The 18,365-nt window shown below is 34.6% G+C and overlaps 1 protein-coding gene across 1 annotated transcript in view; it reads right to left on the bottom strand.

Annotated features, from left to right (window-relative positions):
- Positions 1-18,365, bottom strand: part of ATP8A1 (ATPase phospholipid transporting 8A1) — a 113,821-nt gene that overhangs the window by 79,930 nt on the left and 15,526 nt on the right. Inside the window, 7 exon segments of the mRNA XM_009280163.1 lie at positions 1,714-1,791; positions 3,553-3,680; positions 6,183-6,348; positions 7,237-7,348; positions 12,223-12,350; positions 12,979-13,048; positions 14,946-15,019. Of these exon segments, the coding sequence (XP_009278438.1) occupies positions 1,714-1,791; positions 3,553-3,680; positions 6,183-6,348; positions 7,237-7,348; positions 12,223-12,350; positions 12,979-13,048; positions 14,946-15,019 (756 nt within the window).

Here is an 18,365-nt window from a genome sequence, read left to right as displayed (position 1 = left end):
TCTGTTGGGGGAAATCTCTTCATTATGTGCAGCCCTTGTACTTCAGAGAATACACTTGCTCTTTTTGTTAGCAGAGTCTCCTTTGGTCTCCCTACAAAAATCTGCTCAAATTAAGAATCTGTCAAAAAAGTGAAAGTGGAGATCCCAAAAACTCTGGCTAGATCTTGGTGGTGAAGGAGACTTTGATGAGAAACATAAGAAATGAAGACAAGAACTGTCAAAGTCAAAAAGAGGGAATGTGTCTGGGAATGTGAATAGCAAGCTAACTGCAGAGAGAAAAAAACAGATGGATTGTGTAAAATGAGACAGAAGTAGAGCTAAGATTCAACAGAGCCTCTTCCCCACTAGAGGAGATTGTACTTCCCTTTAAGGCCAGGAAGAGAATCAAATTTTCTGCTATCTGCACGTACTTCTTAAACCCACTAGGCGAAGGCCCTGTCCTCCTCTATGTAGACCAATGTTAGAACATGTTAACCTGCAACTACTGTTTTCCTAAAAGGCAGATCACTTAAGTATTAGTCCCTAAAACTTGTTTGCTACACGGCTAAAATTAAGTTATTATTTATTGTTCTTGTAAAGCTAAAAACAACTTTTACATTCCAATACAATAAACTAAAGAATTAATTATGAAAACTTCTAGGTTAGGAAATGCAAGAATATGTATACTTGTGCATATAATACAGTTCAATTAAACAAGCACATAGTATTCTTTTCCACAGAATCCGTTTACCATCATCAGTCAGTGTAACAGAAAGCATAATGTTTAGCATATTTTTAAAGCAAGACTGCAAATACAATTGGCTGAAACAGGAAATACAACGTGTAGTGCTTCTGGAAGCATGCCCTGTGCCCCAGACACACTTCCTACAAAGTCATACTTCCACAAAATGAAGAACATACAATGAGTGATCTCTTGTGAAAAGCCTAACTGATTTTATAGTATTAAAAGAGGACTCTAAAGCAAACTGAAGAATTAAGCCCAAATTTCCAGGGCTTAATTCAGCTGTGAGCCCTTGTTCCATTCACCACTTCCAATCTTTAGTGGCAAAAATAAAAGGGAATGTACACAACCATGATTCAGTCCTAGAGCATACCCACTGTCTCTTCTGAGCAAGGCAGAGCGTGTGGGGAAAAAAAAAAAAAAAAGACATACTAAGGATGCACACTATCATAGTGTATATACAGAGACTAAATTTTTGTTCCACAGACAGCCTTAATGCTCAGAATTCCTCCGATTTTGTAACTTTAATGATATACTTCAACCTGTGATTACCACATACACATTGATACATAAAGCAGAGTTTGTTCATTCAATACTGGTTTCAAAAATTTAACTCTCACATATTGCAAAGTGTTTTTAAAAATATCTGACAAATTGAAGAAAATAGAAATAAGCAAAAAAAGACTAAGGCAAGAATGTAAGTTTTTTTAAATAAATCCTCACATTATTTTAATAATTCAACCTGTGATTACCACATACACATTGATACATAAAGCAGAGTTTGTTCATTCAATACTGGTTTCAAAAATTTAACTCTCACATATTGCAAAGTGTTTTTAAAAATATCTGACAAATTGAAGAAAATAGAAATAAGCAAAAAAAGACTAAGGCAAGAATGTAAGTTTTTTTAAATAAATCCTCACATTATTTTAATATTTTAGATTGTAAAACCACATGAATAATTTCACACACAGAGTTAGAGTTCTTTCTACCTGTCCAAGTTCTTCATTGAGATTGGAAGTACGAGCCATCGCAGCAGTGTCTGTAGGTTCATAGTGCATGTCTATGTCCTACAGATAAAAAAAAGTATATATATTTAAAAATTAGTCTTCCATAACTTATTACAAAAAATCCAGTACGTAAATAGAAAAGGTAAGTGTAGAAGAGCAGACCAAACATGAATATAAGTTATCTACTTATGATTATTTCAACATGGGAAGCCACAGACACAATCAGATCACTTCCAAGAGTCCCCAGAAGAAATTAGATTTCCTCTTTAAAACAAAAATCTGTATGATTCTTTTGAGATTTTACTCTGATTATTTCCCGTGATCTGTATTATTGAAAAACTATTGTACCCATGCATCTAAAATAGATTTAGCGACAAGCAGAAATACTACATTGTAACACTTAGAGAGATGTCAGGCTTAGCGATTTATACTGTATGCACAACCAGTCATTTCTAAACAGCAAGATAAATATACCTTGAGATAAAAACATTAAGATAAATTTAAGAGTACACAATAAATGTAAGGTACATCATAAGTGGTGGGTTTTTTGTGTGTGTGTTTTTTTTTTTTAACTTGTTAAAAAAAATAATAATCAGAGTTTATTTTTAAATTCAGTAAAAGATTAAAACATTGTGAAGTATGGCAATGTAGTGCAATAGATTGCAGACGACAAACTTCTCTATACCAATATGATATGCACACACACAAAGATAACGTTTAAGATAATCTGGGACTCTGGACATTTATTAAGATAAATTAAAAACAACTAATCCCTCGTGACGTGAAATGGGGGGTGAACAGAAGTTAAAAGTCTTTCAGATTTGTTGTATAAACAGTTGCCAATCTACACATTCAAAATGGGTGAGCCTTTGTTGAATATTTATTTTAGAATACAAAACATCAAGGAAGAATTTCTTTGCATTCTCTTATTTGTCAACGATTTGTTCTATAGCACAAAAGAAATGAAGAAATCAAAACCAGCAAACTGCTCACAAAAAGATTTAACTTTTAAAATAAAGGATACGCTTCACCTGCTACTTCACACACACTTTTATCTGTATCTGTATGACATCAAATCTCACACACACAAATCTATTTCTGACATTTGATCAAGAAATCAGATTAAAGAGTTCAGAATGGTATGATTAATCTACATTTGGAAAAAATGGAAAAATTGAAGGCATGCTATGATTAATCTACATTTGGAAAAAATGGAAAAATTGAAGGCATGCTATTAAAAGCACTTACATGGTTTCAAGGAGAATATCTCACCCCCACCCCAAACAGAGTAAACCCTTCTTTTCCCTCATTAATTCATTAAGAAAAAAAATTGAAGGGTGCCAAAATGATCTTTATATATATCTTGTAAGAGATAATACTAACAGCCACTGGCTTTGTACAAAAAACCCCCATTAAACTATGGTGGTGGTGGGTATCTCAGCAAAATACCGAGAAAACCAAAACATGGGCTATGCTTAGAAAGAAGAAGTGAAACTGGACAAAACTCCACTGGACTGCAAAACACTTATGATCATTCTGGATGAAACTGATACCTGAATATTAATAATGAGAAAGTACAAAGCACATAAAAACATGTTCCAAAAAGCAATTTGGTGCAGGTATAAAAGCACTAAATAAACCCATTTATTATTACCTTCTCAGATTCCAGAATTATAATAAACAAAACAGCATACTTAAGTATTTACATTAAGAAAAAGTCTGAAAAAAATGTATACATAGACAAGCAATCAATCATTTCACTCACTTGTAAACCACTGGATTTTAGAAGTCAATGCATATTGTAAAAATAATAATATTTACCCAATTTATGAAATATGCCTGGATAAATTTAACAACTTCAAGTGTAACCAACAAACTGATTGGAATAAGATTATTGAAGAGAATGATGAAAGTCAAGAAATTCAATCCAAAGTTGCTTGCTCCACCATCTGCCAAAAACCAAAGCAAATAAAAAAAAAAAAAATTTAAGACCATACTTAAAAGTATGTATATACAGTGTATTCACAGTATTGCATTAACTGCTGATTTTTAAAATGATCTGTGTCTAAGAAGAAACTTGAGAATTAATTACAATATCACTTACCTATAAATATGATCTTCATAAGAGTTCAGCATCACTATTATAAAGTGCAGTTCAAATTTAGAGATCTTTGCCATCTTCTCCAATTTCTGAAAAGCAAACTTACCAGCCATTCCCTCTTTTGCTACATTTTAAGATCATAACCTGGGAATATCTATACATAGCAACCACACTCTAAACTCTGAATTTGAGAGTTTTATATTTTTAAAGGGGGAAATGTGTAGTGGAATGAATTTTTTCCTCTATCCACCCTCACGCCTTCCTATTCCCCCCCCCCAACCCAGCAAAATACTATGAAAAAGGTAAATTCACACCATGTGGAGAAAGACGAAATTAGAGAGTTTAATGAAAGCTCTGAAAGAACTGGAAATGTGAATATTAACATATATAACAAGTAGTTTTATACTACTTTTTCCTTTTAAAGTTTTAGATAACTCTAGTAGCAGCACCTCAGAGAGGATGCGAATGGGGAATAGCAGTCTGCTCTCCAGTACAGCAAAAGGGTAAAAGATGTAGCCTGCCTGTCTGTATTCAAAGATCTGTCAAAGAAAAACAGCCTCAGACAGGTTTCCACTGCCTATGGAATGTGGATCTGGTTGTTACTCTAAGATAAAAGAGAGCAGGTTTTGGATACTTTCATTAATACCAATTCCAGCATCAAATGAAGTACCAGCCTAAAAGAGCAGAGAGCTAATATAAACCATAACATTGATATTTTCAATAATGACTACCAAGATTAAATGAAGTTTGATACCTATTGCTACCTGTAAATAAAATACTATTCAGATATTTATTGTTAACATTAACACTTTTTTTATCATCCACAGACAGATTGTTCTAACTTAATATTAAGAGGATTCAGAAATATGGGGCACTGCTGGGAACCTGTTTCACTACCACATAAAAATTCAATAACTAAAGGGAAAGGGGAATAAATTGCTTCTTATATATTAAAAGTACCTAGTACAAGAACAACTGAGCTGAATGCAGCCTTAAAGGGCACACCTTACAAAACCCAACACAATTTCATTTAATCATGGGGCATAGATCAGAACACAAACTGACAAGGATAATCACTTGAACACACAAAATATCAATGGCCGCTATTTCATGTTTCTTTTTTCAGGAATAAAACCAAAAGCTTCTGAACTGCTTCACTACTGTGCTAACCACCATATTCTGAAAACTTTTACATTTCCCAGAAAAGAAAAAAAAAAAATGCACTGAAAAGAAGAATCAGATGAAAAATAACAAATGATGAAGCACATCCAATGCCATCCTTTTTTATTACTGGAAATTGTCAATATTCCAGTAAAGATTTCACTTTTTTCCACCTCACGATGGAAATATGAAAGTTAAGTTTCTTTCTTTTTAAAAAAAAAAAAAGTTTCTTCCTCAGCATGAAAAAGAAGAGAAGCAAGGTTCTCAATAAACAAAATTTCATCATAAATGCAGACAACTGTTTTGTTCAACAGAAACTTTAGGAGAGTGCCTAAAGATTTTTCTTTTAGAACTGACCAAACCACCCCATAATCCCTACTTTGATGACTACATTCAGCAGCTTTGTATTCAAGACTGTTGTTTCAGGAGCAGAAAGCCTAGTTCTGGTTCTACTGCCTAAGTAAAGAAGGCTCTAGACTCACCATAAGAAATTCTGAAAACATGAATAATTGACCACAAAATATATTTATGAGAACTTCCTTTAAACCTAGTTCCCTCATTGAGGGTCAAATTATGTCAATATGTTGCATGCTGCCATGAAGGCCCACATACCATCACATTGCCTTGCATTCACCCTGAGTACAGCTGCCCAGTATAGTATGTTAGATGAGATCTTTTGTGCCTGTTTTATCTTCTTTAGGAGCAGTCTGCTAAGATCTGATGTTGGCAGCCAATAATTAGTTAGATCCCTGTATAGTAAAAATTATAAAGCCACAGCATCATTTCCTGGGATGAAGGAGTTTAAAAATTCAGAAAAGTCACTGCAGCTTCAAATGTAATCCATCGGTAATAGCCGAAAATGGCTTTAGTCTGACGTCTAGGAAGCTGACTGTTTATGCCAGTGGAATGCTGATACAGACCTTGCTGAGCTGCAGAGATGTAGAGGCTGAAAGATGTAGAGGCAAACAACAAAGCTCCCCTTCCTGAATTTAGCAAGAGCTCAGATGGCACAGAAAGGTAAATATTATACTTGCTGTGATATACCTAGTCTAATGACTTTGGTCAACAACCAATAAAGAAAGACTGATTAAAAAAAAAACACACTGTGTAAAGGATGGTAATCATCCTCCTTTCCAGATATGAAAGACAACTGAACACTAAAATATTAATATATTATTTTACATCTTACAGTTTAGATCAAGATACCAGTCTCTTCCAGTATGCTTTCGATTCCATATAGCTGAACCAATAGAGCAGATCAAAGACATGGCAATAAGGATGCAGAACAGAATCAAAATCTGAATATTCGTAATTCGTTCCACATTAGACATTTTAAGAGGTGGACTTGTTGAATTCTGCAAAAGACAAAAACCACAGTGGCTATTAAATATTAGAAGAGGTACACACAGTTCTCGCTTCTCAAATTGCACGTTACTGCATCCTTTTCCAAATATTCTCCCAAATACATCACCATCATAAATGGCATAACTGTTTCACTCGAAAGAAAAAAAAAGCAGCAGCTTATAAATCCATGAATTAGACCTTTAGATTTGGTCACAAGCAGTTTAAACAATCACACAGAACACTCATAACAGCAACAGCAAACAGTAAAAATGAATGTGCACATACCTTATCAGTGCTACAGAAGACAATTGCTAATACAAACAATCAAACTTTTTCAAATTACTGTTTTACAAATCAGAAAAGCAATAAATAAGAGACATGCATGACCAATCTGAAAGCATTCTTTTTTCTCAACAACTGCATCTCAATTTTGGTATTTCAAAGAGCACTAGGAATATTAATTTCATAGTCTGAGAATGGTTCTCTTCCCTCTCATTTTGCAAATAAAGTTTCACTTTGTTTTCTGACAAGAATGCTTACCTTTGTACTTGAAAGAAAGCTCCACAAGAGGACAGTTTTAGGAGCAGTCAAAAATAAAAAAAGATGAACAGGCAAACTATAGTGATCCAACTTGCTAACGAAATAGTTTTCAAAACACAAGTTACAAAATAGAATCAACGAATATGCTTACTAGTGGAAAAACTACTTTGTGGCTGACTAATAACAACAAGAAATTGCTTTATTTTTATTGGTTTTACTTCATAAGAAGGATGCTCTATTACTGACATTTTAGCTACTATATTGAATCCAGCCATGTTTTCTGAAAGGATTTTCTGTGCTGTGTAACGGCATAATAAGGTAACAAAACAGATAATTTAGAGAAAATCCAAGTAACAAACCTGCATAAGTTTTGTGTCATGTCCCGTCTAGACAACTATCCCATGAACCCACTGAGTATTTCTCAACTGAGCTCCTCGTAGAAGAATCTGATCAGATCCCAATGGAACAGTACTAGAAGGAAGGAGTTTTATATTTTAGCATTAAAACAATCAATGTCAATGAATAAATGTAACCAGCAGTTGTTAAAACTAATTTCTCAAAATTTAGATTATTATTGTAAATATACCAGGAACCTGATTTTCATAGTTAACTTTTTGGGAGCATTGACAGAGAGAAAACTTGACAGTTACAAGCAAGTCCAAAAATTTAAGTTTGCAAAAATATTACTTACGACTTAGTTTTGGCTAAATCAATGTCAATGAATAAATGTAACCAGCAGTTGTTAAAACTAATTTCTCAAAATTTAGATTATTATTGTAAATATACCAGGAACCTGATTTTCATAGTTAACTTTTTGGGAGCATTGACAGAGAGAAAACTTGACAGTTACAAGCAAGTCCAAAAATTTAAGTTTGCAAAAATATTACTTACGACTTAGTTTTGGCTATGGACACTAAAGATATGGTACTACTAAGCAAACATACTGAAACTAACAAAGGCTAATTTTCCTGTGATTTATGATTATGAAGCTTTTTCCTAAGTGTATGCAGAAACTCAACTACTCTTACAAAATTGATTTTCCAGAGCCATTTTCAAATGAAGTAGTTTTCTGAACTCTCAACTTAATCCACTCTTACAGTGAAATAAATATCTTTTATGAACGTGATTAACTATTTAAAATTCACAACAACATTTCCTGCACCTTCTTTAAATTGCAAAACCAGGTAAGTTTACTTGTGTTATTCTTTTAGAACTGCACTGAGTAAATGAGCAACAAAACCTCAAAAGACGTTGGAAACATTTAACTGTCTTAAATTCAGGCAGGTTTTTGGAATCAGTTCTTGCAGAAACTAGAAAAAAAAATTTAATCTAGAAAAGTATTTGAGTGCTTTTCCATAAAAACCAAACAACTAACAAACACCACCCCACTGCAACTTAGTCCACTTACTTTCTAGGAAACTAGCACAGAGCATACTGACTGTTTAAGCAATCATTCTCCTCACCAACTAAGTATGCTTCAGCAACTGAAATGCTGAATGATATTGCCATGGAAAATAATTTCTAGGTGCAGGCACGTCATCAAAAGAAGGAATCGGAGAAGAAAGCTGAAATATAAAACATACTAAGATTTACTTGCTTTCTAAATCTGAACTGTGCTGCTCTTGTATTTGAGATGTGTTCATATCATGGCAAAATTAATAAATGTCCTTTCAAGTATGAAAGGAACTGCTGGGGTTTGAATTACACAAGACTCATTAAGAGAGACTCCTGTTTCCATCAAAGACTGCTTCTGCACTTATATTTACTTATTTGCATTCCTCGATCAGAATCATTCTAAGACTTTTGGACCATCCATCAGCACAGTATCTAGACATTTCAGTTAAGGAATGGATTACCTGTCATTCCAAGAATAATTAGATATTTTTAGTCTATTAACACTAACATGAATGTGTCAGAAGATGAAAGAAAAATAACTTTCTCTGGTTATATGCAAGCCCACCCCCACCCCAACAAATTGGAAACCTTTTCAACTATGGACCTTCTCTGGAATGCCAAAAGACTTTCTGTCCCATCTACTAATACAAGAGAGTCTAGGAAGACCGAAGTCAAAACCTTCCACTCTTAATTCTTGTACTCCTTGAAAAGTCAGGTGAGTTCTAAGACTCTTCCTGCCACTTCTTGATCTTCCTCTTTGTTTTCCCTTCTTAAAAACTGTGAAGAACATGCAGTAAAGTGCTTTCTATTGCAGGATCCATTGATTCTTTTTTCCATCATGACACTGGCTCTCAAATGAATACCCTTCTCCAACTTGGGACAGAAATTTATCCTCAAGGGTCTGTTACTGGGAAGACAATCAGAACAGAATTGGGACTGCAGTCAGTGGGAGTTGTCTCCAGCAGAAATGGTACACAGACCAAGGAGATGAAAACATACAGCAAAATAGAAAAGCATAGAAAGGGCATAGAAAGCCCAGATCTGCCAGGTGTCATGCTACTGATCCTCAAGATTGTGATCTTACTCCACTCTCTAATGAGGTGACGGTGCGATGACTTGGCAGAGCTCTCAAGTCTCTATTTCCCAGCCTCAGCCTTCTCAAAACTGCTCCAACTCATCTGATCCTTCTTGTGTGCTACACAACTAACGACTCCTCAGCAACATATTTGGGTTGTATTCAGTAAGGGATGTTCTCAATAGGGAAATACCCTTTCAGCATACTTTCCTGACAGGGCTGTCAAGGGTATATTAAGAGCTAGTAATTTCTAAGACACATTTGAAAGCTTACATACCAAAATGTTTTTCTTAACAAGCATACTTCACTCTTATCCAAAAATTTTCTTAAGAATGTCTTCAGGAAAACATTTACTGGTTATCCAGACCTAAAGTATCTGCCCAATATCTTGTTTTTAACTTGCTCACCCTTTTTCTCTGAGCCATTATCTAATTATAATTTCAAATTTATCTAGGCTAAAGAACTTTTCTCCTTTCTCTAGCTAATTGTCTTCATTGACTAAAACCAAGTGACATGCTTCTGTATGTTCATGAGCATAACAAAGAGCTGCACACTTTGGAGATAAGAGGTAACTCACTCAAAAGCTGAGGATACCACGAAAACGTTTTTGGCCTCTTAGTCCACAGATTTAGCCAAAGGGCAAAATAACTGTAGTGGAGTTCTACCTCCCTGAATACCGAGTATCCAAAAGCAAAAAAAAGAGAACCTTTCTTTTTTTGAGTTGCTCTCCCATGAAGGGAAAAAGAAAAGACTGAAAAGGTCAACCAGATTTTACCATTTACGGCACTCCAATGAGTTATCTAAAGGGAAACAAAGAAGAGGGAGATACATTTTCAGCATCATCTATTGCTTTTGCAAAAATGTTGAGATGGTAGTGCATAAAGTGGAAATCACAACTGCCGGATCTACATAATCTGGTAGGAAGGTCTTTGTCCTGGTTTTGGCTGGGATAGAGTTAATTTCTTCCTAGTAAGCTGGTACAGTGCTGTGTTTTGGATTTAGTATGAGAATAATGTTGATAGCAACAACTAAAACATCAGTGTGTTAAGTAGTGCTTACACTAGTCAAGGACTTTTCAGCTTCCCATGCTCTGCCAACTGAGAAGGCCGGAGGTGCACAAGAAGCTGGGAGGGGGCACAGCCAGGACAGCTGACCCAAACTGGCCAAAGGGACATTCCATACCATGTGACGTCATGCTCAGTACATAAACTGAGGGAAAGCTGGCTGGGGGCACCGCTGCTCAGGGACTGGCTGGGCATTGGTCAGCGGGTGGTGAGCAATTGCATTGTGCATCACTTGCTTTGTATATTCTTTTTATTATTATTAGTAGTAGTATTTTAACTATTAAACCGTTCTTATCCCAACCCATGAGTTTTCACTTTTACTCTTCCTATTCTCTCCCCCATCCCACCGGTGCGGGGAGAGTGAGTGAGCGGTTGTGTGGTGCTCAGTTGCCGGCTGAGGTTAAACCACGACAGTCTTAAAAGGTCTGGATAAATAAATACCAGTTAGATGAATCTGTGCTACCTCTAATATGGGCAGAAAGAAAACTCATCCCTGATTTTTCAGGTTGGAAATAAGGTCAGGATCCAAAAAGAGTTACTTACCTGCAATTCTTTTTCACTGAAGGTAAATATTATATTAGAGCCACACTTTTGGAACTACCTACTGCACAGGAACTATATCCAAAATATTCCAGAACTGAATTTCTCAAATGACAAATTGCTTGACCAGCAGATGGCATGCTCCTACACATTCTTGAGGCATAACAGCCATCAGCACGTTCAATGTTTCTTTTTTAAATCAAATTTTAAAATTAAATAATTAGATTAAAAAGAAAAGTATGTTTTTCCATCTAGCCAAGGAGGAAGGATGCATGTGTGGATCTATTATAACTATTACCTTCAGAGAAGAATTACAGGTAAATGTTTTTCTCTTCTTAACGACAAGTACAGTGGAATTATAATAGATCCACACTCTTGCAACTGAAAACTCCCGGAATGCATCTGTAAGAAATCAGTAAATAAAAAATGGAATATAAAAAAAAAAAAAAAGTATTTAATAATTAGTTAGTACTATATATATCTCAGTCTAAAACCGCAAACATGAATAATATTGTATATGGAGAAATAAATGCCTACCAAATAAAAAAGAAATCCTGTAAATCTTTGGGAATGAACGACTCAACAATTCTGGATCTAGTAATGGATTTTATACTCCTAATGCATCATGTTTGGTTTGAACCCATAGAAAACTCCAAATATCAATATTTGGTAAGCACTTAAGTATTTTAAGAATTTTTGAAGCGGTTTTACAAGCATGTATGTTGTAATTGCACTGAGGCTGTCTATTTTTACAGAAACATACTTTCAGCAAGCTAAGGTATTAAATGCCTTTCAGCTATCAAATTAGAAGAATTGGAGGTATATAGTGATGGACTCGGTTCCGCTCCAGGCTTAGACAAACAAAAGAAAACAACAAGAAAAAAAACAGACAAGAAACTACTTCTATTCAGCTTCTATAACAGAAGCTTAACAGGCAAGGAATGAGATGCTTAAGAAGCGAGTTACTAGGTACCTATTCCAGAACTATTAGATTTTGTTTAGCGCCGCCTTCTATTATTAATAGCTATTGCTTTATGAAGGTCAACTAGTATAAGAACTCAAGTTGTAGACATTAGAAGTACGGTTTTACCCCTCAAGTTTTTTTAAAGAATAAAGTCTAATAAAGAATACATCAGAAAAGTTTTTTACCTCTCTAGTCTTAACAGAATAAAGACTTTACTATTCGTATTTTGACTTGAGTAGTTTAACAACATATAGCTATCTACCATTAGATTGAATCTACTGAGATGATCTTCCTTGGATTTACATACCCATGCCCATCCAGTCTGATGTTTCCAACAAAGTCATAGAGATGTCGGTTTGGGCTCTCACATTCAATTCTGCCTGAAAGTCTCATCAAGCTTTCTATGTCCTTTATGTCTGATGTTAGTGGCAAACCCTGTAAACAAAATTAGTTTGTCATGACATTAAAAATCACCTTCCAATATATAAATCTATGTATTATAAATCTGATAGTGCAAATGCAGAAAACCAGTATCCCTATGGGAACAAAATGGGACTGCTACACTTTGCTGTCACACTGCTGGATGCTACAGACAGTGAAAAAGTCACCCAGATATCTTAAAACATCATGATGAAGACAGGGTGATAACCAATCATATAACTCAGTAAGAATGTCCCTGCATTCAGCACACTCAGTCAAAAACAGCTATTCCCTACCTGCCCCTCAAGGCCAATACTGGCACTATTGGCTTCTTTCTGCAGGGCTTCTCCCTCATCTATCCTCCAAAAACAAAACCAATACCCAAACTACAAATCTTTCCACCTATTTTCCCAAAGAAAAATCCTAAAACAAAGTACAAGGCATGGCTTAGGAGTAACCATTCGTTCCTTCCGCTTAATTAATTGAACAAAAACTTTTACGATGTCAATAACCCACAGCTTTTTATTCAAACCATTAAAATTTCAGTCTTCTAAAATGGCCATTAATGTCATAAAATATGTTTTTATAAGCAGTTAATAGACTAAAAGAATATTAGCAATATTCTCAAAAATGAAATTCCTACCTGTCGAATTTTTAAGTTTGTCTCACCATCTAAGTTAGATGTTTCGATGTAGCACATAGCTTGTGGTTCACTAATAAGAAAAAAAAAATCCTTAATTTTAAATTATAAAGTCAAAATCCATGAACTTTCTGTAATCTTTTAATAGCTATTTATACAATCGTTTTCTTTTCCTTACCAAATCTTCAGAACTAGAATTTATAGCCGAATCTGTAAAACCAACAGTACTTTACATTTCCAGAAAAGTTTGCCAAAATCTACCTTCTTCGATGAAATGCTGCTAAAAATGCTGTACATAGTAAGTTTTCTACATTTTTACCACAGACTAAGATACAGGCACAAATGTAGTGCATTCGTAGTGCCCACTACTGTAGGCAGCAGTAGTTTAGACATGCAAGTTTTCTTGTAAAGGGTTCTCTTATTAAAAAAAAAGTCTAAGTTATGGATAACAATACAGTTTTTGAAATATATCTGTCCTCTATGCAATTTAAATTTTTTTTTTATAAATTAAAAGTTTTAAGTTTATGTAGAACATTACTACTTGAATAGTCCATCTATTTGACATATACTGATAAAAGGCTTATGGCATTTTATTTTTTCAATACAATTTTTTGATGTATATCACAGCAGTATTTTGTAAAATACTTCTAGGTTTTAAAACATATTACAACCATTATAGAAGTGTTAACTAGGAAAAGAGAGATACAGAAGGACAAGATTATTTTTCTGCAAGTAGATAGTAAACAAGAACAGGTCTAACAGGTCAAGATTTCCGAATTACTCCACTCGGCTCCCATTTTCTGGACATGAGGACAGAACACCTACTACTTATATCTATGATAGAAAGAAGTTTTGATCCTGTAAAGGACCAGAGGAGTCACAAAAATCCCTTACAACTTAAAAGAATAGATGTTTACTCTCTATACCGCTTTAAAGCTTCTAATATTTTCCTTCTTTCTAGCATGAAATTCAAGCATCAAGTGTTTTTTAAACTTTGCTTTCTTAATGCAACAGTGGCTACTGATAAGCGAATTAGTTTTAAAATGCTTGCAAGATACAGTTCTGCAGCTTATTCTAACATTTTTGTAAAGCAAAAGCATTAAAATGTGATAATTATTTATCATAAATTCATTTCAGGCTAGCATTTTCTTCTTGGCAAACTTTTCTAAAAATGTAAATAACTTCTGTTTAGATCGTTTGGATGGAATCATCGGTATAAAAAATTATCACAATTCTAGCATTTATATTAGTTAATAGTAAAAAACAAACAATATTTTTGTGAAGCACTTTTAAAAGAGACTAAGGCAGCAAAGACATTTCAAGTGAGACACATGCTTAATTGTAATTACTGTAGCAGACAGCAGTGACCTCCAAAGTAAATAAGCTACAGTTAGATCAAGGCAGGCCCATTGATTTGTTAGGGAAAAACAAAGTGCAGTAACAGTGCAGACAATAGCATAAAGCTGACGTGTCTAAGAAACATGCGTTTTGTCACAATACACAAGAACAGCGCTGCTTTTGCCAGTGCATGCAGCAGAGACTGTGCAACATCCAAGTTTGTGCAGAGGGTCCTCTACCAGTCCTACCAACATTAAACTATATTCTTTGCTGAAAACAGTGGGTTGGTATAAACATGTATATTCTTCTTAATTTGCTCTAAGGAATTAAACATATTTATCCTGGTGTTTTACTGTGTGTTTATTCAATGACAACTTGTCTGATAAAATTTCATGGGGATAGTGTAAAAACAGAGGACTGAAATAAATTTTAATTTCTTGGAGTGTTACTGTGTATTTACACTTTAATGATCTGTACTTTTATCCACCAAACCCTTTGTAATTTTATAAATGTGTGGGTTTTGTTGAAGAAAGGTGAACAGCAAAGCAAAGATTATCAACATGGCAGTGTTCTTCATATTTGGTATATGAGGACCCACGTACACGTATCCTGTGCAACTAGTTTATTCTAACCTTGATGACAGACTGATGAGATCAGCTGGGAGATGTTCCCCATTGGTCACTTTCACTACTTCCCCTACTGCCACCTACACATCCCAGTTTGAAAATTATTAGAACAGAAAAATAAGCGATAGTAAAAAAAAAAAAAAAAAAAAAAGAAAAAACCAAAACCCAAACAAATGGACAAAGACAAAAAGAGTTTGAAATTACTATACAAACAATACATGTTAATTAAAATGTCTGATGACAATTTTTTCAAAATCTATTTTAATCAGGTCAGAAACAAAAGAGGTAGAATATTTTCATTTTTACTTGAGTGGATTGTTTTACTGTAAGGCACCAATTTTAAGCTGCAGAACACATTGATATTGTACAGTAAAAATAAAAAGCTGTTACGCTTATTTCTCAACTGACAAAGTTTCTAGCCACTCCATACATGAATTAAAAAAAAAAAAAGCCACAACAAAAGATTTTCCACCAACTTTTCAGAAAAGTCAGGTGACAAGAACGCTTCTATGTAGACATGCTGAAAGTGATTTTGTGTTTTGTTTCAGCTTTGTAAATTTCAATTTACACTGAACTAGCAAGAACCAAATGGAATTAAATCTGAGAGGTTTGTGTCCTTCCACTGTAAGAGATTATAGTTTCCTAAAATAATTAAGATCCTCTTATTCTCCAGAAACTGCTATTGCTGGTAAAAAGAACCAAATATTATTAGTTTGAATTAAAACCAGGCCCACAGGCTCGCATTGCTATGGAAACCTAAAATGTAATTGGGCATCAATAAACATCTGGAAAGCAAAATTGATGAGACTGTCTTCCTGGAGAATGCATGGCTACGTGGAGATGAGCGGTGGAGGAGGAGAGCAGTTGCCGGTATGCAGGCAGAATTAAAGGTAATGTAGTAGCACAGGGTTCTCTCCTGGAAGGAGGGCTGCAACAGGACCCTAGTAATGTAACTAAGAAGGAAGTTTTAGCTGGAAGAAATGCCTGAACTGGGCCCAGAAAAGCAATCACGATTCAAGGAGTCCCCTTTGCAAACTGGATCCTAGAAGAAAACCTGACAGGAAAATTCAAGGTGAGTAATGGTCATAGTTGGGACAGTGTGTTCTGACAAGGGCAGTAAAGTGAGGTTAAACAAAGAGGTAACAGTCCTGACAAGTCCAGCAGCAGCTGACTATTATTTCAATTTATCAACACGTGATGTGGGATTCCTTCAGGGGGCACAAGGCTCGGAAAGAAGGCTTTGCAGGCAGTTGGTATTCTTCTGTGTGTAAACTACAGCTGGAGAACACTGCGACACAAGTGTCCTCCAAATCCAAAAGGGCAAAACAGTGAAGGCAAAGACTCAAATTTAGGAGCTTACTCAGGAAGATTATAACCAAGCTGCTCTGAGAGGATGTAATCCGTTTTGCTTGCAAAACACTAGGGTTAGCATGACAGAAAGTACTATCAGGCCAATAGAACAACTGTTTTTGCTGCATGGTGTATTGCCTATGAAGATCTTGGTGGAGAAGCACCAATAAAATTTATAAATGCTTCTCGAAGTGCAGAAGTAAAAGGTTAATAGAGGATACAAATACTAAAACATCTGAAATTATGACAAACATTAGTACTGAGGACAGACTGTGGAGAAAATTTACAGTATTAGCTGGAAACTACTTTACACTTGATAATTTAATAGAAGTATTTTAGAAACAGCTACACTTGATTTTGAGATATAATGGAAGACGGAATAAACAAGTCTCCACCACAGTCTGTCACAGAAATGCGTAAGATCCTAACCTTATTAATTGTATGTAAGAGTGGATTCATGAACTTCAGTGTGATCATAGAGGGTTTATACCTAATCCATAATGATACACATTACAATAATGCTTCTGCTTGTGCTAGAAAAAAAATATGGAAATTGCATTGTAAATATACAGTAATAAATCAAAATACAATTGATCATATTTAAACAATCTTCATTTAAAAAAAAAAAATCTTAGAATATGTTGTCTATTGACCTGATCAAATAGATGTTGAAAAATGTGCATCTTCCACATAAGATGTGGATTTCTTAAATAAAACCATCCAAGGAAATGATGATAAACAACTTCTGATTGTCCATGTAAAAAGAGTCAAAGCATTACATGCTAAAAATTAAGTCTTGCTTTCAGTGCTGAAATTATTCATAAAATACATATTAGAGAATGAAGTGAATGTTCAGCTCATAAAGACAGTGCTAATTTGATGGTTCACATATCATGTTCATTTTTTTTCCTGATTCAGCTATCAAACTGGTGATTATATCCATTAAAAACCATTTCTGTTCCCTGTAATATACCAATTTTAATTTATTTGTAGTATGCAACTTGTTAGGTACTATCAAAAGGCCAACCTGGTTAAATATGGCACTTGAGGTCCAATTTTTAGACAGAGAATCAGCCTTTTTTGTATTATATCCAACAACAAAATCACAGACTAAGTTTTTCTTCGGGGTAAATTGAATGCCAGTGTAATTTTAAAACTGTAATTGTCACAGTTTAAAGAAACACTGCCTGAAATGATAAATGCCCAAATGAACAAAAGACTACACTTCAGAACAGCAGCATTTTTGTTTATTCCTTATTTCCTTGGAGCAATCACAAATAAATAAATAAATAAATAAATGCAGGATAGAGAAACCAGCCTCTACACTATAAGCATCAGTGGGCATCTCTACCTTGATGAGAGCAGTACAGTGTCAGCAGGTATATACTCTTTGCCTTTTATTATAACTATATCTCCAACATCTACCTGAAAGAAAACTGGGAATTGGTTAATGGTCTCAAACAAAATATGTTATCCCTTTGTTTTAAGCACAGTAAATATTTACCTGCTGAATTTGCTAGAAAGACTGTTAGAAACTCACACACTTAGAGAAGCCTGTAGGTATTAGGTACTCAAAGGTTACTGGAATTCTTTGGAAATCTATTCTTTAATAGGCCTAATCCTGACCTTGTCTATGTAGTTCTTTACTTTTGCTAGTTATTGTAAAATATTTTATTTGAAGACTGAATTTAAGTTAAAGAAGACATTAATCTCCCCTAAGATCACAGTTCTTTTGCATCACACTATATACCTTATCCTTGCTTCTTCAAAGGTATAAACCAATTTCATCTGAACCTTGCCTCCAAATTACCATGGGTCAAATTTTGTTCAAGCTTTCAGGTACGGAAACCAATAAAACTAAGGGACTAGATAGACAGCATAACATTTAGTCCTTGAAAGTTACCTTTAACAGTCCCTTACTAACGACTGCATAACAGTCTTTAAAATTCTCATGGTTTAAGCCAAAGAAGTTCAGCAAATACACAAAGTAGCTAGTTTCCAGAAAGAAGTTTCTTCCTTGGCACATCAAATAATACTAAGGAACTGTATGATTTTGCCATATGTGTGTACTCCCAA

This window comes from Aptenodytes forsteri, unplaced genomic scaffold (assembly GCF_000699145.1).
Source record: "Aptenodytes forsteri isolate BGI_AS27 unplaced genomic scaffold, ASM69914v1 Scaffold35, whole genome shotgun sequence".
NCBI classification, from domain to species: Eukaryota; Metazoa; Chordata; class Aves; order Sphenisciformes; family Spheniscidae; genus Aptenodytes; species Aptenodytes forsteri.
The sequence above is the reverse complement of the archived record's forward strand: the minus strand, read 5'-3'. Positions and strand labels throughout refer to the sequence as shown.